General features: G+C 57.5%; 1 protein-coding gene across 3 annotated transcripts in view; it reads right to left on the reverse strand.

Annotated features, from left to right (window-relative positions):
* Positions 1–3333: 3333 nt before the first annotated feature.
* Positions 3334–22421, reverse strand: part of ZC3H7B (zinc finger CCCH-type containing 7B) — a 55900-nt gene continuing 36812 nt past the window's right edge. For 2 of the 3 annotated variants that reach the window (XM_087868675.1, XM_087868673.1), the window contains 14 exons: positions 21937–22258; positions 20880–20968; positions 19968–20067; positions 18378–18539; positions 16440–16645; positions 15389–15489; positions 13811–13992; positions 11362–11447; positions 7739–7872; positions 7492–7597; positions 7257–7365; positions 6884–7017; positions 6588–6751; positions 3334–6222 (listed from right to left, as the gene is read on the reverse strand). In XM_087868675.1, the coding sequence (XP_087724801.1) occupies positions 5976–6222; positions 6588–6751; positions 6884–7017; positions 7257–7365; positions 7492–7597; positions 7739–7872; positions 11362–11447; positions 13811–13992; positions 15389–15489; positions 16440–16645; positions 18378–18539; positions 19968–20067; positions 20880–20968; positions 21937–22258 (2142 nt within the window). In that variant the 3' untranslated portion in view covers positions 3334–5975. The remainder of the gene's footprint in view (positions 6223–6587; positions 6752–6883; positions 7018–7256; positions 7366–7491; positions 7598–7738; positions 7873–11361; positions 11448–13810; positions 13993–15388; positions 15490–16439; positions 16646–18377; positions 18540–19967; positions 20068–20879; positions 20969–21936; positions 22259–22421) is intronic. The other variant, XM_087868674.1, reaches the window with a different exon arrangement.

Here is a 22421-nt window from a genome sequence, read left to right on the forward strand (position 1 = left end):
GGTGTCAGGCTCTTGATTCTGCCACATACTGATGTGGGATCTTGCACAAGCCGCACGGCTCTTCTCAGTTCCCCAAATCTTAGTTCCCAAACTCCTGTGCGGCGACCTCTAAAGTTCCCCTCAGCTCTGGCTCCATGTCTCTAACGCTCCAAATTTGATGCAATAAGCATTTGGTTCCCCGCATGTAGATGATTTCTAGGCAGTTCTTCACTGCCTTCCAAAACTCTATTTTGTACAGAAGCAAAAAATTCTCCAGGAACCTCTCTGGCCTCTCTCTTCCCAACAGCTCTCTGCCTCTCCTCTAATTACTCTCCCTTCCTCCCTAATAGCCCTCCCCAAACTATGCTCTTTCCCCCGATTAATTAAAAAATAATTTCAAGTTTTGAATACAAAAAACATTATGTGGCACAAAGCTCAACACTTTTGATTTCTATTCCTGTCCTTCCTCCCCATTCCTCTTTCTCATAAGCATATTTAGTTTCTTATTTATCCTTCCAGTGCCCTTTGCTTCCGAGACCCTGGATGCTAAGGGTGAGGTGGGCCTGGTGTGCTGGTTGCCTCAAGCTGACCTGGGATTTGCAGGCTGGGGCTGACTGAACCGCTCCTTGGCCCAAGAACGCACTCAAGTGCTAGACTGGCTTACCACAAAGGTGGAGTGGGAAGGTGACCACAGAGCACGATTCCAGAGGCAACAGGAAATGCCCTACGTGTCTCAAAAACACCCACCTGCCGAATACCATTTCATCCTTGGAGATCCATTCCTGTGAACTCTCTGCAGAACTTTCTTTCTTCCTTCCTTCCTTCCTTCCTTCCTTCCTTCCTTCCTTCCTTCCTTCCTTCCTTCCCTTTCCCTTTCCCTTCCCTTTCCTCCCTCCCTCCGTCCCTCTCTCGTTCTTTCAGATTTTATTTATTTATTTGAGAGAGAGAGAAAAAGCATGAGTGGGGGGGAGGGGCAGAGGGAGAGGGACAAGCAGACTCCCCGCTGAGCAGGGAGCCCAACCTGGGGGTCCATCCCAGGACTCCGAGATCATGACCTGAGCGGAAGGCAGACGCTTCACCGGCTGAGCCACCAAGTGCCCCTCTGAAGAACCCTTTCATTGTACAAATGAACTAAGCGTCTAAGACCGTAAGTGCGTGCTTAGTGTGTACCGGGCACCAGCTTAGACCTTGTGAGGGATTCAAAGTTAAGTACCAAACCCGGCCAGGCAGGTCCCTACCCTTAGGGGATTTTCATGCAAGTCAGTCCACGTGGCACCCCTACTCTGCACCTGGGGTGTCCAGCTGGCAGTGTCACCTATGGTCACACAGGAGCCGCATCAGCGGGTTGATGGGTCAAGTGGCAAGAGATAGGGAGAGGGGAGGCCGCATAGAAACCTGGAGATATTTGGAAGGGGCCTCAAGGCGGCCATGTTGGGACTGTCTGCACTTCTTGCGTTTCCTGGCTCCTAGGTCTGACGCTGGCTGCATATGGCTCCCCGGTGGGGGGTATTATGTGGACCCAGTTTCTGGCAGAGCCCTCAAGGGTTTTCTCTAGAGAGGTGCAGAGCTTCCCCCCACCCACCTGCAGGTCCCTGACAGCCACCCAACCTGCCCAGGTGGCCCTCAGAAGCAGCTTCCCCAGACGCAGGGAGGAGCCTGCTGGGGCCCCATGGTGGTGGCGTGCTCACTGCGGCCCTTCCCACAGGAGTGACGACCAGAAACGGACATGTGCTCACTAACTGGAGGCTGCTCAAGCCAGCTCTGGCCCCTTGAGGGACGAAGTGTCGGCCACTGACCGTAAATACCTAGCTTGCCTCAGGGCTTAGAGACGCACATGTGAAATACAATAGAAAAAGAAAGATGCAGGACAGTAAGTGCACATTGCAGACAGTGATACAATCTTTCTAAGCCTCTAGTCCAGTTTCACCTCCTTCAGGAAGCCCTCCCTGGATCTGGCACCTGGAGTACCCCCCCGCCACTGTGCCTGCCCTACCTTCCTACACTCCCCACGTAGGTCTGTATGGCCAAGGGAAGCCACGTTTCTTCAGTAACCGTGTCCCCAGGACCTGAGGTGGCGTGGGTGCTCAGTGACTATTTAGCAACCTGAGCTGAAGGAGGACCAGAAGAGAATTTAGGTGAATGTAGAGAATTTAAGAATTTCGTCCACCAGGTCCACTGAGGTCCTGCTTATCTTACTTTCCTTGATTTTTCTGACTTCAAGGGAGGTCCGGATGCAGGTTCTCGATCTCTCCAGCCTGAGGACGGGTCTGCATTTTTCCTTTGGGAGTGGTACCTTGCCATGCCGCTCTGGTTTTTCACGGTGCTGCCAAGGGTGCCGAGAACCCCAGAGCATCAGTGCTGAAGAGACCTTTACCAGTCACTCAGTTCCCAGTGGTCCTTGTTTCATTGTCTCCTTTCTGAGGGTCCTCGGAGCCTCTGCTGAATGGAAGAGGTGGACGTCAGACGTTCGGGTTGTCGTAGAGCACAGACACGCCGTATCCAGTGCCTGATGCACGGAAGGTGCTCAGTCAAGTTGGTGGTTTCTCTTGCTCTTCTGGTCATTTATCAACACCCGAGCCCCTGCGCATATCTGGCCCAGATGACTCCGCCCGTGGAGAATTCATAGGCCTTGAACCCCTGTTCCTAGTGCCACTCCACACTGCAGTTGCAAGCCTTCCGGGGAGAGCTCGCTCCTGAACACACGCAGCCCCTCCCATCAGGATTCCCCTCCATCACCTGCAACACGCATGATGCAAGAGATCTGGAAAAGTACCTCTCACCCCAGCAGATATGGGCTTCCCCGATCGAGAATTCCCAATCTAATATACTCTCTCCTTCTAAAGATGAGAATTCTGGGCCCAGACGAGTCCAGGGTGCAGCCAGAATCCTATCCCGAAGCATGGCATGGCCCCTTACTTTTCTGGAAAAGCCACACCCAGAAAGGGCACAGAGCCAGCCCTCTGGAACTCAAGACAGTGCCCTTGATCGAAGCAGGGAGGTGCGGGCACCTCTGGACAGCCCCATGCGGAGGGCTGTGAGTGGGCAGGCTGCAGCAGGCGAAGGGTGGCTGCTGGGCCCACTTGTACACAGTACAGCCTGTCCCCGCCAGCCGAGGTGCTGCTGGAGCTGGGGTCAGCTGGGTTGCCCTGTTTACACAGGGACACAGACCTTCTGCCCCTCACCCCTTGGAATGTCCGCCTTTAGGCATGCCCAGCAGCCGGCAGCTCTGCCCCACGGGTACAGAGCAGCCCAGGCCCCCAGGCACAAGTGCCAGACAGGGAGGAACAGGAGCGACACCTCGGGGAAAGAGGTCAAAGCACACACGTTTATTTTCTAGAACAAAGGCTAAAAGAATCAAGTTTCTTTCATTTTATTTAAAGAAGGACAAAAATTGTTATTAAAACATCTACATTATTATCAAGATACTAGACCTTATGAATATTTAATATTAAAGTGTGGTATTCTTAAATTTTTAATACACAGACATTTTAAAAGGACCATTAAATTGATTACTGCCCAGCTGAGAAATGCAGCATCCCTCTTTCCCCCACCCCAAAGGGACACACACATCGGGGGCACCTGCCCCCCCCACCACGTTCGAAGTCTTGTCTCTGCCTGCTGGCAGTGGGCATAGGCCCCTGATTCAACTCTCCAAGCCTCCCAGTCGGGGTCGCGACTGAAATAATCACCCTCATCATTCAAAGTGGACTCCTGTCCCCCCGCCCCCTGCCTCTTGCTCTCTTCCCAACTGTGGGGGACCCAGCTCTGGCCAGGCCAGGGAGCCCCAGATTCCAAGGGCCCCTGGACAGATAACAGGTTGAAGAAGAAAAATCTGGACTCTAATCCTATTCTGGGTGGGAGACAAACACCAAGCATTTTCTTTCCTGGAGCACCACTGCTCTCTCCCGGTGAGGCCGAGTGGTCTGGAAACTGGGCCCAGGCAGGGCCACTCCTGCCCCTGCTGCCAAACCACCTCCAACCCGCGGCTCCAAGTCCCTGCATCTGAAAAATCCCTCTTAATTACACCAGGATGGCTGCATTTTCTGGCCAAATTCTTTATCTTTAGCCCTCATTAGAAGTGATTCCTTGGATACCACACACATATATAATATTATATAGAGCGATATATTTAATACCTGTGTATATATGCATCACGGGGGCGACATATATACACACTAAAAACGAGGCTGGTGACGACAGACTGCAACACCACGGATCAGGGAAAACAAGTGTCATCGACATTCACAGCCACGGCCCCCACCTTGGGTGTGGTCTCTCCTCCCCTCCAGTCATGCCACCAGCACCACGGTGCCGGCCTGCTGGGGGAAGGGGGCAGGGAGAGGAAAGGGTGCATGCCACAATTACTGGGGAAGGCTGGGCAGTGACGGCAAGAGGAACAGTGTTCTCTGTGCCCGGGGTGCCCAGAATCAAATCATCGCTCACTATCGATCCTTGCATGAGGAGAAATGAGGGGGATTCCATTCTCTCTGTCTCACCCCCACCCCCAACTTCAGCTGTGGTCCCTGGTTCCTTCCGGGGGGCCCCACTCCTTGTGCCAACCACGTGGGACATTCTGGAATGTCTCGGGAACCAGGGGAGGCTGGGTCTGCCCACAGGGGGTGGGATGGAGAGGAGGGGGTGCACGCAGACAGGTCAGACGAGAGGGATGGGAGAGGGCTTGGCGGCTGGGGGCAGGGGCTGGGGGTCGGCTGAGGTGCCAGGCAGCTGGCAGGGCCGGGAGTCAGGGAGGGCTAGGACAGACAGGCGCAACTGTACGTCTAGGTCTGGGGAGAAGGGGGAGAGGGCCATGCTGGGTCCCCAAGAAAGAGGGGCTGTGTCCGATCCTAGAATGGCCCCTGGTGCCCAGCATCATCTCCCTTCTCTCCATATTCCCTGACCCCCACCCTTCCCCTTCCTTCCAGTTCATCCTGCAGAAGCGAGCCCATGGGTGCCCTGCCCGTTACCACCACCTGAAGTGGGCATGGGCAGTAACATGCTGCTACACTCCCCATAACCACCCTCAGGAGGGGAAGTCCCTCTACAAAGTGCTGACACGACCAACCCCCTGAGCCTCCCTTCCTCAGCCCACAGGGGGCACTGCCTGGGACCCCAATGCATACCGATTCAGAGACTGTCATATTCCTGCTAAGAGCCCGGAGGCTCCGGCAGACAACTGGCCCTTAGCCTTTTGACTAGTTTGCCTCCTGGCTCTACTTTGTGCCTTGGGCTGGAGACCCTGGGCAGGTCACCCATCCCTTCCAGGCCTTAGTCTCCCTCTCTGCAATAAGGGCATTTGGGCTGAGTCATCTCTAAGGACTCTGAGCACCTACAGTCTATATTCAGTGGCCCACAAGGAAGAGGGCTGGGCTGGTGGCCTGACTGGAGAGGCTCCAGAGATCATCAAGCCCAGCCCCTCCCACTCTGCCAACCAGAGGGGAAACTGAGGCCCCAGTGGGCGAGCGACCAGGACTGTGTTCCCAGCTCCATCCTGGGGCTGCATTTTAAAGCTAATTGGGGCCTCCAGCCCTCTGTTGTGTCCTGATCTGCCCCCTGGGGGAGGTGGGGGAGGGTGGGGGAGGGTGGGGGTGAGGCATGGAAAGGAATCCCGCTGAAGATTCAAGTGGGGACCCCAGGCTCCCCAGCCCTGAGCTCTGGGCCCCCTTTAGGACCAGACAGAAGTTAAAGCTGTAGGCTGAAGCTGGAGGGGTCAGTCAGGCCTCTCCCTCCCCAACCAGGAGAGCCGGGGGGTGGGGGGTATCTGCCCAGGGTTCCAGCAGGATGAGGACCCTGGGACCGCTTCGGGCTGCAGCACGTGCACCTGGGTATGCACACAGGTGGTGGGGGCAGAGAGGATGGACAGGGCCCCAGGGGGCCGGGGGCTGCCTGAGGAGGGCGGCCCCCCACCCCCAGCCCTGGCCTGCCCTGGCCCTCCTATCAGGCCCTCTGTCCCCACCCCCGCCCGACCCTAGGACTTCACCCGAGGCCCAGAGCTGGCCCTACTCCCCAGTGACAGCGGCGGCCACAGGGGCTTCTGGGGTGGCACCAGCGGCACTCCCATCCTCTTGCAGCAGGAAGTTGTATTTGCCAAAGTCGTCATCCCGTGGGCACAGAAGCATATCCTTACGGGCCTTGGCCAGCTTCTGCTTCAGCACTTCACGCCGGTCCAGCCACTCGGTGAGCTCCTCCTGCCCGTGAGCGCAGCGGCACTTGTCCCCATCTGGGCAGGCCTTGCCCTTCTGGAGCCTGTGGGCAGCAGGAGGCTCACTGCCCAAGCCCCGGTGCCCTTTGCACCACGGGCTGCGGACCTGGGGCCGGCCGCTTAACCTCCCCCCAGCCTTTCCCCGGGCGGCCTCAGTCCGGGTGAAAGTTGGCACATCCCAGCCTTCTCTAGGACCTGCCACAGGGCTGCAGGTGGGGGTCTGGCAGTTCTGAGCCCACCCCATCCCACCCCGCCCTGCCCCCATGCTCGTCACATTCAGGAGCAGCTGCTTGAGGACACCCCCCTCTGCATGCTACTCCAGGCCAAGGGGAGCCAGGGCTGGCGCCCACCCTGCTGCCCACCGGGTCCCACCGTGCCCACCCCACGGCCCCGGCCTCCCCAGGAGCACCTGTCGCAGAGCCGGAACTCGCCCATGGGGAAGCGGTAGGCCCAGCCGCTGGCGTCGCTGTCGGACGTGAAGACCTTCTCCTTGTGCTTCTCGGACTGGATGTGCTGCTGCCACTGCTTCTTGCTGTTGCTGTTTTTGCCGCAGAGCCAGCAGTGGTAGCCCATCTGGGGGCACAGTCGCCATGGGTGCCCATTCCTCACCCCTCGGCCCGGACCGTCCCCCCGGGGAGGCCGGGCCCTCCCCACGCCCTCCCAGAGCAGGCTCAGACCCGGGCCGAGCGTGTTCGAGGCCGTTACCATGATGTCAGCGTAGTCCGTGGGCATCTGGATCTGCTTCTCTCCTTCCCGAGAACTGATTGGGGTCCCTTCCCCTGGCTTCCCTGGGTTGTGTTTCTTCAGCCACATGTCATAGGTCTGCTGCATGTCCAGGACTGGTAGGAAGGAGAGGACAGGGTGCTCGGTGGGAGGGGATCCTCCCTCCATTCTGCCCCCTCCCCCTCCCCCCAACCCCAGACTTGGGAGCTGGGGGCACCCCAGGCCTTGCTGTCAGGAGGACGCAGAGAGGGTATGGTCTGGGGTGGCAGAGGGAGAGGGAGCAGGAGCTCTTGGGCCTGCTGATGGGTGGCGGTGTCTGGCAATACAGGGTCACTGGGCCTGCCCTTGCACTCACTCTTGTTCTCTTTCATGAAGGTCCACATGTCCCTCTCCTCCGGGCTGTGTGCAAAGGAGCAGTTCCCCACGTACTGGCACTTGCGGCCGCTCTGCGCGTGGATGCAGAGCTGCAGGGTGGGCATGGGGAGAGCCGGCTGAGTCCCACCGGATTCTGGTATAGCACCAGCTTGGGGCCCCTCAGCCGCCACATCTGAGCTCCCACCACCACCCTGCACCCCATTCCCGGCGCTCACATCGTATTGCTGTGGGAAGTTGCGAATGGAAGGCAGGGGCCTCACCGACACCCATTTCCTCTTGGCCTTTGACATCACCAGAAGGACCCGCCGCTCCTTGGTCCAGCTGTAGGACAGAGGAGGGGCTTGTTGGGGGCAGCCCGGGGCAGGGCCTTGGCTGTGTGACGTCCACAGAGCGCCCCGGCCTCCTTATTCGTGCTGCTCGGGTGGGCCCCCCCAGCCCATCCCCGCCTGGCGCCTGGCTCACCAGTGCCGGGCCTTGGCACTGCAGTACTTGAGGTCTTTGTCAGGCTCTACCACCTGCCCGTTCCTCCAGCACTGGCCACACACAAACTTCATCTGCAGGTCAAAGGTGCTGGGTCCATGCGTCCGAGGAGCGCCCTGTTGGGGAAAGAGGCTGGTGAATCCAAAGGCATTAGAGCTGAGGCCTGGGGTCTGTCATGCAGGTGGCATGCACGAGTGTTACAGCCCTAGAATGAGCGAGCCCATTACCGCTTCCCAGAGGGAAATAACTCTAGGGCCCCTGGCCTCTCAGTGTGGGAGCCAGGCCTGGGACGGGGCTCCCGATTCCCAATCAGCTACTCTCCGCCTTGTCTGGCTAGTCCCCAGTGGTCTGCTCTTTGGAGCTGCTGGCATGTCCCTGAGCATGGCATGCTTTTGCACATGCTGTTCCCTCTGCCTGGAATGCCCTTCCTCTGTAATTCATCAGGCTGATTCTGGAAACTTTCCAAACTCAGCTTGAGCACCACCGCCTTTAGGAAGCCTTCGCTCGCGCTCTCCTAGGTGGCAGCTGCCCATTCTAGGAGCTCCCACAGTACCTGAGAAACCCAGCTCGTTATGAGGGCTGGGCCTGGTGGACAGCAGGGCCCAGGTGGGAAGCCTGCCTTGGGTGGTGGCACAGGCTTCTGGGCGGCCCCGGACTCCTGAAGGCCTCACCGTGTTCATTCCCCATTCTCTGCTCTAGCCTTTCCTTTGCAGGCAGGAGGGCCTGCTCTTCTGCACCCTGGGATGGGGTGGGGGATGAAAGGTGGGAAACATGCCCACGCACCCTTGTCTTCTGCCACTTTCAACCCCCTCACCCAGCTGTGTTGGCTAACCTACTGACTCTCCTGTTACCTAGAGTCTCCCTGTCCTCCCTGGAGCCTCAGACGTGGGGTCACCCCTCCAGGCGGCTCTCTCTCCTCCAGGCTGTCCCCCACCATGGGAGTACCCTATGTGCTTGTCACTACCTAGCTCAGGGCCTGTCCTTGAGAGGAAGGGGTTCTGTCCACGTGTGTTCACTGACGCCTGGCCCGGTGCTGGATGACTCGCAGCTTGGCTCGGCCCCAGGATGACCCCCACGTCACCTCAGTGACAAGGTAAAAGCAGACCTTTGTAACTGGGGCACGGCCTGTGCTAGAGCGGGCAGGAGGTTCTCCACATCACTCCTGATTTCCAGGTGTTCTACTGGATTCTCACAGAAGCCTGAGGGGACCCATTTCACAGGTGAGGTATGTGGGGACGGCTCTCATGAACAGCCATGCCGGTTCACTGAACTTCCCTTTTCACCAACCCCTTGCTGCAGCCCTGGGGGGTAGATGGGTTCATTCCCACTTGACTGGATAGAAGCGGAGGCTCAGAGAGGTCACTAATCCACCCTCGGGTAAGTGGCCCGAGGACAGGAAGCTGGTGAGAGGCGGGTGCTCGTGCCTCTCTGTGGGATGGCACAGCTGCGTTGCCATGGGCACTGCGCCCGAGCAGCTTCGACCCTGGCACCTCATCCTCGGCCTCACGGTGGCGCCGGCCCCGCCCTCAGACGGCAGACAAGCAGGACGCCTTAGGCCCTGGTCGTGGCCAGGCCAGGCACAGTAGCCCTGTTCCTGAGCCAGGCCCAAGAGTGACATCTTGGGTGGGCTGGGGGGGTGGGGGGGCTCTGGCAGCAAGAGGAGGTGTCATGGCACCTGGGGACCCTGGCGGTAGCCCTGAGGAGGAAGAAGGGGTAGGAGGTGGTGAGGACTCCGAGTTCTCTTAGAAGATAACACTGCAGGTCCAACCCAAGCCCCTCACTGCCTTCCAGCCGGGATCCTGGCCAGGAACAAAAAACAAACCACATGGCAGGGAGGGGGAAGGGAGAAGAGGACAGCACAGGAAGGGACAGGGAGGGGAGCAATCAGGAAGCGGGGAGAGAAAGAAAAAGTAGCAGAAAGATGGGCTAGGGAGAGAGAGGGGAAGTCCCAAGGGGATCAGGCAGCCCTGTGGGCCAGCCTGCCCTGCTCCCTGGCTCACTGCCACACCCACGCCGGCCTCAGGAGGGGCCAGGGACCCAGCCTTCTCCCAAAGCGACCAGTAGGTGGGCCTGGGGAGGGGGTCGTCCCTCATGTGTGGATGGCACGGAGGCCTCACCTCACCCTATCTCTTGGGCCTGAGACCACCCCTCTGTCCCCGCGGTCACCCAGGGCCACAATGGTCCCTACCTCTTGGGGAGGATGTGAGGACTGGGGAAGGCACGGGGCCCAGTGCAGAGCAGGAACTCAGCAAGCTGCAGCCTAGTCAGCTTCTGTGACCCTCATGCCCACCCTGGGAGATGGCAGACAGGATTACGATCCCCATTTTATGGGTGAGGAATCCTCAGGAGTGGCAGGAATGGTGCCGGGTGTGGGGGAGCAGAGCGAGCTCTGGACAAGATGTCAGAGAACCAGGCATTTACTCCAGTAAGTGTGCCCCTGGGTTAGTCTCTAGCATGCTCTGAGACTCAGTTTCCCTATCTGCACACGCTACAATGCCACAGCTCACTTCTCCAGGAGCAGGGTGAGGATCAGGAGAGATGGGAGACGACACGGTCAGTGGGGAGGAGCACCAGGATATGTACACGGTCTCAAGGACCCTCCCTAGAAGATACTTATTCATTACAAAGGGGGAAAAACGTAACTTCACAGGAGAGAAACATTTATAGTGGAGGTGCCTTTAACCAAGTGATCACCAGTAAAGGGACACATCGAGATGATGAGCCTCCTGACGAGTGAGCCGAGAACGTAACATCCCCTCTGGGATTTGAGGAACCATCAGACAATCCCAAACGGATGATGGGCCTTTCACAGGACAACTGCTCCGCAACACCATCAGCGTCATGCAAAACAAGAAAGACTGGGGTCTGCTCTAGATTAAAAGAGACTAGACAGGGGCGCCGGGGCGGCTCAGTTGGTAAAGCCTCTGCCTTCGGCTCAGGTCATGATCTTAGGGTCCTGGGATCGAGTCCCGAGTCGGGCTCCCTGCTCAGCGGGGACTCTGCTTCTCCTTCTCCCTCTGCCCCTCCTCCCCACTTGTGCTCTCTCTGTCCCTCTCTCTTTCTCAAATAAATAAATAAAATCTTTAAAAAAGAGAGAGAGAGAGAGAGACTAGACAACACATGAATGCAGCGTCCCTTGGGATTTAGGGACGAGTCACAAAAACTAAATAATAGGACACCATAATCTGAAAAATTACACCAATGTTAGTTCTGTGATGCTGATAATTGTCTTGTGGTTATTTGTAAGACAGTGTCCTTATTTTTAGGAAACAGATACTGAAGTATTTCGGGGTGATGAGGCATCATGTCTACTACTTACTCTCAAATGGTTCAGAAGAAGATACGTATATAATTGTATACAAATGTCTATGTGTGGATGTCCACACACACACACACACACACACACACACACACACACACAGGACGAAGTGAGTGTGGAATGTGGTAAAATAGTTACTAACTGGGGAATCCAGAAACGGGTATACACTAATTCTTCGTACTATTCTGATAATTTTCTGGTAAGTCTGAAATTAGGTTCCGTTAAAGGGATGGGGAATGGGCCTCGGGGACCCGATCCCACCCCCAACACCGATCGAGGGCCTCACCAAGCCGCTGCTGGCCTTCCCTGCATGGGCCTCCATCTGCTGCCAGTACTTCTTGGATTCCTGGACGATGTCTTCGTGGGTCATGCCTGTGGAGGGCGGGACCAGACACGGGCGTCCATGAAGGAGCTCAGCGAGGAGGGAGGTGGGAGATCTGCAGGGAGCCACCCAGGCCCAGGCGAAGGAGCCCCAGTCCCCAGCCAGGCCCTACCACAGAAAGACATGGGGAGCAGGGGAAGCACTCATCCTCTCTCGGCCTGTTTGTTCACCTGCAGCTGGGAATGGAGGACCTGCTCCAAGCCCTCATGGGGGACAGGAGAATCAAATGCAGCCAAGAGTGGGGAAATGCAGGAGAAAGGTGTTGGCCCTGCAGCATGGCACAGTGACTCCCCTGCCTTCATGCCAGGGTCCCCCCAGCTGCTCAGCACCCTTCTTGACCCCCACCTCCCTCAGTGGGGTCTCAGGCCTGACTCCTGCTTGGCAGCCTCTAGCCCACTGTTCTTAGGGCTCTGGGCCTGGCCTCGCCTGGCTCACTAGCTCACTGAGGGGCCGCTGTTCTTTACTGCAGGTCCGCAAAGGGGCAGACACCCGAACCTGGTGGCCCAGACCTTCCCAATCTGACTGACTACGGAACCCACCCTCTGAGGTACAGCTTAAAGCCTCTCCCATCTCCTCCAGGCCCTTTCGCAGGATGATTTCTTTTCGACCTTGTCCTGTGGATACTGCTCCACGGTGACCGCTTGTCACTGGGGGCTTACTCTGGGCCAGGCACTGTGTTGACACCCATTTTCTTGCTGAGGATTCCCAAATACAGATCGCCAGCCCAGACCTCTCCTGTGAACTTCCAGACTTCCACATCTGGCTGCCCACTCGACATCTCCACTTGCAGTCCAAGAGGCAGCTCCCCACGTCCCACACTGAGCCCTGATGGGAGCCCCCCAAACCTGGTCCTCCTACAGCCTCCCCTTCTGAGAACACAGCAACCCCATCCTTCCAGTTACTCTGGTCAAAAACCTTGCAGGTGACCTTGATGCCATCCTTTGTCTCATACTTCACAGCTGGTCCATCAACCACTCCTGTTGGCTTCACCATCAACATATCCCCAGAATCTGATCACTCCTTCCAACCCCGCCACTATCACCCTGGCTGGAGCCACACCTTCCCTGGTCCCCCTCTGTCCGCCCTCACCCCTCTATCCTCCACCCAGTAGCCAGAGATAGTTTTAAAAAATATTGATCAGATCGTATACCTCCACCCACTTAAACCCTCCAGATCTTGCACATTATATTTAGAACGATCCTGACTCTACGTATGACCTAGAGACTTCTACACACTCGGGTCTCTACCAACCTCTCAGGCCCCCTTCCCACCATGCACTAAGCTGCTCCACTCTCACGGACAGTGTTTCTGTACCAAGCTTGCTCCCACCTCAGGGCCTCCAGCCTTGCTCTTCCCTCTGCCTGGCATGCTCTCCCTATCCTTCCTTGCTCAAATGCCACGTCCTCACAGAGGCCCTCCCTGACCATCTTATCCCAAATGCCCCTGCCTGAGTCCCTCCCCATCCTATTGCTCTGCCTTACTTTCCTCTCAGCACTGAGCATGTCTGAAGTTACATAACCCTATTTCACCAACTCTAAGACATCAATTGTTAGATGCACCAGTATTTTATGTTACATCCAAAACAATGCTGCTAAATTACATCACGATACGCAGTGAGGGAAACGTGTGTCCTAGAACAGATTACCTACTTGCTACACTGTCTGTCTTGCCCTTGCTTATAGATCTCAGATGTTCTCAGAGAGCAAGGACCTCGAGTAGTTCTTGCTTGGGACCTGACACACGGCAGGTGTACTCGTCACCCTATTAGATGAACGAGTAAGTATCTTTTAATCTCCTCAGCTCTGAGGTGGAGTTTTTTTTTTTAAAGATTTTTTAAATTTATTTTTGAGAGACAGAAAGGGAGAACAAGCAGGGAGGAGGGGCAGAGGGAGAAGCAGACTCCCTGCTGAGCAGGGCATCAGATGGGGGACTCGATCCCAGGGTCCTGGGATCATGACCTGAGCCGAAGGCAGACACTTAACCGACTGAGCCACCCAGGCGCCCTGAGATGGAGATTATGATCACCAGTTCACAGGTGGGCAAATGGAGGCTCAGCGAGGGGAAGTGACCTGCTGGTGACCAACCAGGCAGCCTGGCTCTGCCCCCTCTCCCTTTTCCCGGTGTGTTCCCCTGGCAGTGCCTGGCTAGGGATAAACCCAGGACATTTTAAGTCTGGAAGCTTCCTGAGAGCAGAGCCTTTGTGTCCTCCGTGATGTCTAGGGGACAGGGGCTCCTGCAGACACCCCCCCCCCCGAACCCGCCCCTCTGAACTCCCTCTGCCACCTGCCGCGGGCTGGCCCATCTGCCCTCAGCCAATCCCGCATCCCCCGCCCCCCCACCCCCGCCCCCTCACCTGAGTACTGCTGCAGCAGCCAGACTTTGAGCTCGATGAAGCTGTGGGCGAAGTGGCAGCTGTCTTCCCGCAGGCAGCCATAGCGCACCTCGTGGCGGCACACGTCGAACTGGAAATGCTCCTGGAACTGGCGGATCTTGGAGTACTTGAGGGAGGTGGAGCGGACGATGTGCACCAGGCACCTGGCGGGCAGAGGGCGGGGCGCGATGTAGTCTGCGGGCCCCCTCCCCTTCCCCACCATTCCCGCCGGGGCTGCTATCCCTGGTACTGCGCCAGCCTGAGGGGAGGGGCTTCGCCCTCGGTGTTCCTGCCCTATCAAGACGCTTCTAGAACAAGAGAGCACAGTAGGCAAGAGGTGGGGGTCCTACACTTAGGCCGTCCCAGCTGTAAGCTCCTCCCCTGGCCTCAATCCAGGGCCAGCTCAAAGGTGGCGCTGCCCGCAGGAGGGCACAGATCCCACCTGCTAGGAGGCTGGGAGAAGGGGGTGCGCGTGGGTGGGAGAAGGAGGTTTCCCATCTTGATGCTCCAGGGCTGCTCCTGCATCCATAATAATAATCGAGCACCTCCTCTGGGACGGCAATTTTATTTTATTTTATTTTACTATTTGTTGTCGTTTTTAGTTCGTATTTCCTAATCATAAACTTAACTCTGCAGATTGTGATCTCGGGGTCGTGGGATTGAGCCTGGGTGTGGGGCTCCGCATTCAGCATGGAGTCTGCTTGAGATTCTCTCTCCCTTTGCCCTTCCTGCTCATGCTCCCTCCCTCCCTCTGAAATAAATAAGTAAATCTTGAAAAAAAAAAAAAAACCAAAACCCATAATTCTGCAATCCAGCTAGATTTGGAGGGGAGTAAGGAAAATATGGAACCCACAGAACTGCAGCGAGAGCACAAAGATGACAGGGTATTTTGAGCCGCTGGGGGGAAGGGGTGCTCTCCTGGGCTACAGAAGGAATGGTCTGGTAGGTAGGATAAAACACAAGTCAAATATATCAGATTTGTGGGACAGGATTTTAATTATGCTCGCGGAAACCCTGGGAGACTGGGATCATTGTCAACTTCACAGGCAGGAAAACCAAGGGCCACAAGACATGAAACAGGCATTGACCAGGCTGGATGTGGACCCAGGTTTGTCTGACCCAGGGCCTGGGCTCTAACATCCATGCGGGGGCATGGGGGGTCAGAGGGAGCAAAGGTGGGGGCCAGGCCTGACCCAGGCCCTCCCACTCATTGTCTGACGCCGATGTCATGATAGTGGAGGGCGCCAGATGGAAGTCAGAGGCGTGGCCACGTAGATGTTGAGTGAGCTACTTCTAAGCCCATCGGTACAAAAGAGACTGTAACTTCTCCTTACGGGACCGTGGAGATCGTTAAAATACCCAAGAAAAAGCTTGGAATACAGATCTCGATAAATGTGATTCCATCCTTTCCAGGTAGATGCTGGATCTGAGCCCTATATTCCGCCCCTCGCCTTGACACCCTGGGTCCGCCCCCCGGCGTCTGTGGCTCCCCAGGCATCTAGAGTACCCCGGCTCTCTGTGGGCCCCTGTTCCCAGGCCCAGGCCGTGGGTCCCACTCACTTGTTGTTGTAGAAGCTGTGCTTGGCAGCCAGGTTGGAGCAGACAGACGGGGAGTCCTTGGTGCCTTTGCTGATGATCCGGGGCTTACTGTCAAAGCAGATCTTCCCGGGGAAGGGATGGGCTGGGACCCAGCACGGCCGCCCACGGAGGGGCAGACCGGGTCCCTGCCAGCCCTGCTCTAAGTCAGGGGAGTGAGAGATAGGGCACCTCGGGCTCCGTGGTCATCACTCTCTGGCTCTAGCTCCCGGATAACCTGGGCTTTGGCTCTCTCTGGTCCCACCACTCCAGACGCCTGGGGCGGGGGGTAACTCCAAGTCTCTGAGCCTGAGTTTCCTCAATGGGAAACTGGGGTGACCACACCTGCTGTCCCACAGGCTCACTGTGAAGCTCAGAAAGGACATAACAGAACCGCAAGTGCTTTGTAAAGTACACGCAGCTGCTGGCTGGGAGCTCCGAAGGGAGCGGCCAGTTCACCTGCTCTGAGAGTTGGGGGGAAGGGCTGGCTGTGCAACGGGTCAAGGTTGGGCTGAGCCGCACCAACCCTGCCAGCAACCCGGGTCCAGAGCTCTGGCTCCACGGAGAGGGACCTGACGCCATTACTGCCCTCACCATGCTCTGATCAGGCAGGGAAGCAGGGGGCCAGCAGGGTCTGCTGTGGCAGCTCCAGGGAAGGAATTAAGGACAACTTGCTGGAGCTGCTGGGATCAGAGCTGAGCTGCAGAGGGCCCAAGATGCAGAAACACAGGGAAGTGGGCAGGAAGGCGTACTGGGCATCAGAGCCAGCACAGCTAGACAAGGAGGCGTGGGGGGGATGAGTACCCACAGAGCCTCTGATGGCCATCCGGAAAGAGTGGGAATGATTTTCTCTCTTTCTTTAGCAAGATAGGGCCTATGGCCCTTGCTGGCAGTCTAAGGACCTACTGATTCTAAAGTCAGGCCTCCCAAACCCCCAGGTGCCAGGACTGACATTTGATAAGGGAGCCCCTCCCCCAGCCCCAACTGTGCCATCGCCCGTGAAGGTGGCAGGTGAGTGGGGCGGGGGCGCGGGTACCTCACAGAGGAAAGTGAAGATGCCCTGGTGCTCCTTAAGGAGCTTGGCGATGGTGAGGCTGCCGCGCTTGACGCCCCCCAGCGGGTCAAAGAGCAGGTCGCGGTTGAGGGTACCCTTCCGCTCCTCTGTCCACACGTCGATCTCCTCCTGATGGTAGGCGAAGGTGCAGTTATCCCCGTACTTACAGTCCTGCTTGTTAATCATGTCTGCAAAGAGGCAACAGGACACACGTTCTGCCAGGCGGGACGGCAGCCTGCAGAGCCCCCAGGACCTCCACTGCAGCAGGCCTGCTCCTCGGGACTCAGGAGGGGCCGAGTGGCCAAGTTGGGGAAAGCCCTTCCCAGGCCAGGACCCTTCTTTGCTCTACACCTGTGTTGAAGGGGGCACCTGCATTTTCCATCTACAAAGCATGCAGTCATCCCACTCGACCACCCCACGAAGCCGCCTTGGCCTCATCCTTGGTCAGGCAGGATGAGAAGTGGGACGAAGGGCTTTGTAGATGAATACAAGCCTCCACATAAACATAAGGGGTTTTATTCTTATTATTCACCAGGAAAATAGCATTGGTTAAGGGCCTGGGCCTCGGAATCCAGCAGTCCTGGGCTAGGATTCCCCGTTATTCCTCAGCTGTCTGTCCCATAAACAGAGAACACTGGGCTGTTGTGGGGATTAAGTGAAATAATAAATGAAACCCCTGGGGACCAGGGGCGCCTGGCTGGCTCAGTCAGTAGAGCAGGCAACTCTTGATCTTGGGGCTGTGAGTACAAACCCCATGTTGGGTGTGGAACCTACTTTAAAACAAAACAAAACAAAAAAAACCCAAAACAAAAAACCCCTGGGGACCAGGGAGTTGGGAGGGCAGCAGGCTCACAACCCTGAGCCCTGCCATCTCCTGGTGGTGGAAACTGTTTTTCTTTCTCTCCCCTGCTCACACTCTCTCTAGGTCTGCCCTGCCCCATCCCTCTGCCAGGCTGCTGGCACACAAGGACAAGGGGGCCCATGCACAGACGATCACCACCGACTGCTCTGTGCGAGAACCAGCTCTGCACCCAGCGGGGAACCCTGTAGGGAATGGCTTCCCAAGATCTGGGTGCCACTTGATCAAGTTCAAAGGAGTGTGCGAAGGAGTCCGAGTTCTGCGTATTTGGGGAGTGGTGAGGGCAGACGGGGGGCTTGTAAGCCTCACAGAATTTGGACTTCATCCACACTGGCCAGGGGAGAGCTGAGACCTTCAAGCCCAGAGGCAACATGTCCTTAAGATCCTGCTGGGAAAACAGCGAGCTGTTCCAGAGAGCCTGGGGCTACTGCCACCGGCTGGGTGGGGGGACAAAGGCGGAGCCTCCCGAAGGCTCAGTTTCATAGCCCGGAGTTGTGAGGATGCGTGATGGTGGGTACAGAAAGGCAACACCATAAAGCACTTAACAATGTCCTGTTTGCATAGAGCCATGAAGACTACACCAAGACGCTTGCTTGGGGAAATCAAAGCTGGCAAATAAGGTACGTGACAAATGACCATTAAATACTGGCCACATTGACGGGAGCCAGAAGTGGGGACAACAATAACACAATAATATTTAAAAACTAATATTTATCAAGACTTTTACTATCCTATGTACCCGTCTTATGTGCTTTACACGGATTCTCCCCACACCTTTCCCACAGCCCTTCGGGACCCTGCAGCCCCGACAGCAACTGCTCTCCGCGCACCGCCCGACCCTCACACTTGGTAAGGGCTTCAGCTGGAATAGAACATCCCGAATGTTCCAGCCCCCCCGCCCCTGGGTCTGTGGAGCGGTCAAGGGAGCTAGATGCTCCTTCTGACGTGGGATTCATCCTCGATGAATGTCCCCCTCCTTCTACCGGTGACAAAGAGCAGAGCCACAGCTGAGAGGAGCTCGGCCCCGGCCACGCTGCCCGCCCCTGCCGCAGCCCACCCACCTTTGCACAGGTAGTAGGAGCCCACAAAGCTGGTCTTGGTGGGCCGGGGCCGGATCCGCTTCCAGGTCTGGTCCTCAGAGCTCCGGAGCCGGCCAAGCAGTATGTCCCGCTTGCACTTGTGCTCAAGGCCCTCGCGGTAGGTGTAGTCGCCCGCCCTGGGCCCTGTGGGGATGCGTGGACAGAGACAGGTTTCAGGTGGAGGGCTGAAGGGTGACAGCTAGGCACCCAAGCAGTGGGCCCTACCTCCATCAGCCAGGCCTCCCGCCGGCTCCTGCCACACCCTTCCTAGCCAAGTGCTCCCTAGAGACAGGGGGCCCGGGTTGAGGGGAAGCCCCCTCTACCTACCCCTTCCATCACCACTCTGACTCTCCAGGGAGCCAGACATTTTAGTGTTTCCCTAGAAGGAATGAGGAAGATAGCTCCTGGCAGAGAGCAGGCCCGCCCCTTTCTTGTCCTGCCTGGAAGGGCGCTATTTGGATTCACCCTCCCAGCCCCGCTCCTGCCAAGTGTCTGACCCAGGGCCTCCTTCCCACTGACGATGGGGAAATAGCCCTGTGGGGACCCCGTATGACAATGCTGTTCCAGCACCAGCTGCACGGCAGTTCATAGGGCATACGAGGCAGCGGGCGTGTGGACTGGGGAAGCAGTCTGAGGTCCGTGTGAGGAAGAACTTCATCACGGGCACAGCCACCCAACAAGATGGCGCCCTGCTCCCCGCCCCTGCAAGTCCATGAGTGCTTTGGTGGGATAACTCTCGGGTGACATGCATGTGCCCGGGGAATGAAGGGGAGGCCCTGAAGTGGACGACAACTAGACAACCTCTAAGGTCCTGTCAACTCTAATAGCCCTGAGATGGAGAATTCTAGACTGCTAGGATTTTTAACCCCAGCATCCCAAGGCAATATCACACTAACTCTTCAGGGATTCTGGCCAAGGAGTCTTAGACTAGAATTCTGAGATTCCAGGTGTGCTGAAAATTGTCTCCCAGCATTGGGCATCATTCTGAACTGTTTCTGTTGCCTCCCTTGGATCTGGGGGCTGGGACTCTAGGAACTACATTTCCCAGACTCCTTTGCCATCTGGGCTCCAGGCTAGGTTTGCATTCACCCAGGGAGATGCACTCATGGGAGAAGTGGACTGTGAGGGAAAGGTGGCACGAGGTGTGGGGGCTACATTTCCTCTGGCTAATGTGTTCCTGCAGCAGCCAGCTGGACTCCACTCCATGGCCGGGCACCAGCCTCTGGGCTGTGGGCGGCTGTCATACAGGCCAGAGGGTCCAGCAGCCCCTGACCCCGGTGTGAGAGCAGCACAACCCAACTCTGGTCCTTGGCTTCTGGAGGAGCAGCCTAGAGGCCAGTGGAGACTCCTGGCTTCTGCTCCTCTAGCCTTTCTGGCAATTTTGAAAGCCCCCAAACCCCATGTTCTACACCTCCCCACCTCCCACCTGCTCAAAATACCCGGAGGGGCTCCTTTTTTCCCACACTTATCTCTGACTGGTACACTACGGTTCTGTCATCCTGGGAGGCTACACTCTTGGATTCCTAGTATCTCTGGGCAGAGGAGTAGAGGAGTATGAAGGTGTGACATTACCTGTTTTGGGGTAGCAGAGCTGGCAGGCCTGCTTGAACTCATGGGTGGCAGCCAAGGGGTTCTTGATGAGCAAGGCAGTGTTGGGCATGGAGGGCTCTGGCTGCAATGGGAGGACGTTGGCCATCTTGGGCACTGGACCATGGCTGGAGTCACCAGAGCCAGCCTGGGCACCAGAGGCTGGGGGGCTCTATGACCCCCCCATCCTATCCGAGAGCAGAACTGTAGCCCAGCACCCTCCCCTTTCTCCTACCCTCCTGGCCAGGGAATTCCTTATAACATGATCCAAGAATGTATAACATGGGGATTGAACGAGCCTAGTGGGGGTGCATGGGTGACAGTGATCTTGGCCCAGAACCTTCCCTTGAGCAAAAGCCCGACATGAAAGCAGAGAAACAGGAATGGCTCCAACTGAGGCCAATGCACATGCCCTCCCCACTCCCAGCCTCCATCTCCCAAGCCCCCAAGGCATCAGCAGATGGGGACAAAGGCAAGACTCAGAGAGGTTAGGTTACTTCCCCAGGGCCACCTAGCTAGTGTCTAGGCTGAGGCCAGAGTGCAGGCTGCCTGCCACCCGCCCAAGGGCTCTCCTAAACTCAGAACCCAGCTGAGTCCCAAGAACAGGGATGTTACTGACCCTGGAGAAGTCACTTAACCCCTCTGAGCCTCAATGTCCTCTTCTGTCAGACAGGGGCTGGGCCATGTCCTCAGCTCACCCTCCCAGCATGTGGCTCCATTTGGAAGGGCTAGGGAGAGACCATCTCTGGCCCATCCACTCTGAGGGTGCCTCTCCTTGGGGAATGCCGCACCTCATCCCACGCAGAAGGCCCACCTCTACTCTGGAGCCCACAGCTACTTCCCTTCCACCCGAGAGGGCACAGGGTACCCGGTCACGGACCTGCGCCAAGTACTCACCGAGGGGGCTGGTTTCTGAGTACCACTCGGGGGACGATGGTCCTGTGAGTTGGTTTCCTCTGGGCAAGAAGATACAGGGGTCACCTGCCCTGCTCGGAAGGGGTGAGAAGTCCTCTGAGGACGTTCTCGTATGCATTTATAACTCGTACAGACCACCCAGGCCACACATCCTCTACTCCTTGTGCTGACCCCCTGACTCTACCCTCAAGGCCTCTGCCCAGGGACAGGGCAATGTCCCAGCCTGAGCATGTGTGCCCTGTCCTTATACCTGCTGCAGCCCCCACTGCCCCTGGAAGAAAGCCCAAGCTCTCAGGGTGGCTCAAAGGTCCTCTGACACTGGCTTCAGGTCTTCAAGGCCCCCAACCCATGCTCCCCTCTGGCTGACGACTTTGCTCATTGGCCAGTCCCTCCGCCGTGCAAGCCTGTGTCATACTGCTTCCCCCAGCAGCAGAGGACTTCTCCTTTAAGACCTCTTCTCAGCCACCGGCTCCTCCAGGAAGTCTCCCTTTGGCTCCAGGGCTGAGTGAGGCACATCTGTGCTCCTGCGGCCTTGTGAATCCCCCTGAGCCACGACAGCCATGGGCTAGGTCTGACTGTCTGAAAGCTGGTCCTGCAAGGGCCCAGACAGGTCTGCTTCCTCTCTGGGTTCCCAGCACCCCGCTCAGAGTGGTGCTGAAGGAGCTTGTGGCCTGGCAACCCCTTCCCCCAGCCTCAGGATCATCCCTCTGGGACCCTTCCAGCGTGGCGACCCCAGGGCCCCAGAAGGCTGGGCAGAGAGCACCACACGGCAAGTCCAGAGTCCCGGACTATCCCAGCTCTGCTGTTTGATCTTGAACAAGACACCCAGCCCCTCTGGCCTCAGCCCCACGCTATGCTGAGCACTGCAGGAGACACGGCAACTCAGAGACGGTGGCCTTCGACCACAGTGGGGAGAGAGGGCCCGGACCTTGGCTGAATAGAGCTGGAATCCCAACTCCACTCCCCAGAGACTGGAGATGCGGTGGTACTTTGAAAACTGTCAAGGGGGTGGGGGTGAACGTGCCCACCCAGGCCTTACCCACAAAGGAGTTGGGCTTGTCCAGGGCACCACGGGTCGACCCAAAGCTGTCGAGGGCATCCAGCCGCGTATCCGAGTACGGCAGCAGGTCGAGGGAGTCCAGTGCCGAGCCTGGAGGGTCGAGGGCATCCAGCACAGAGGCGGCCAGCTTCTTGGAGGGGTCCATGACGAGACCAAAGGAGGCCGGGGGCAGTGGGCTGGAGACGGGGATGGACCCACCCACTACAGGTGGCAGCAGTGGGGTCCCACCGGGGAACACGGGTATCAGCTGGGGCAACTCGCTGGGCACACCGCTGCCGGGCAGGCCACCCTGGACCAGGGACTGTGAGGTGGGGAACAGAAGGAGGGGTTGGAGGAGAACTTGACCACCCAGGCCTGGGCAGGGGCAGGCACTGCAGGCCCCAGGCAAGCCAACCCCTCTGTGCCTCAGCCCCCACCCGTCCCGCGCGTGGAGCCAGGGATCTTTATGGTCCCTCTGGCTGTAC

This window comes from Ursus americanus, chromosome 17 (genome assembly GCF_024610735.1).
Source record: "Ursus americanus isolate L20-20 chromosome 17, mUrsAme1.1.p, whole genome shotgun sequence".
NCBI classification, from domain to species: domain Eukaryota; kingdom Metazoa; phylum Chordata; class Mammalia; order Carnivora; family Ursidae; genus Ursus; species Ursus americanus.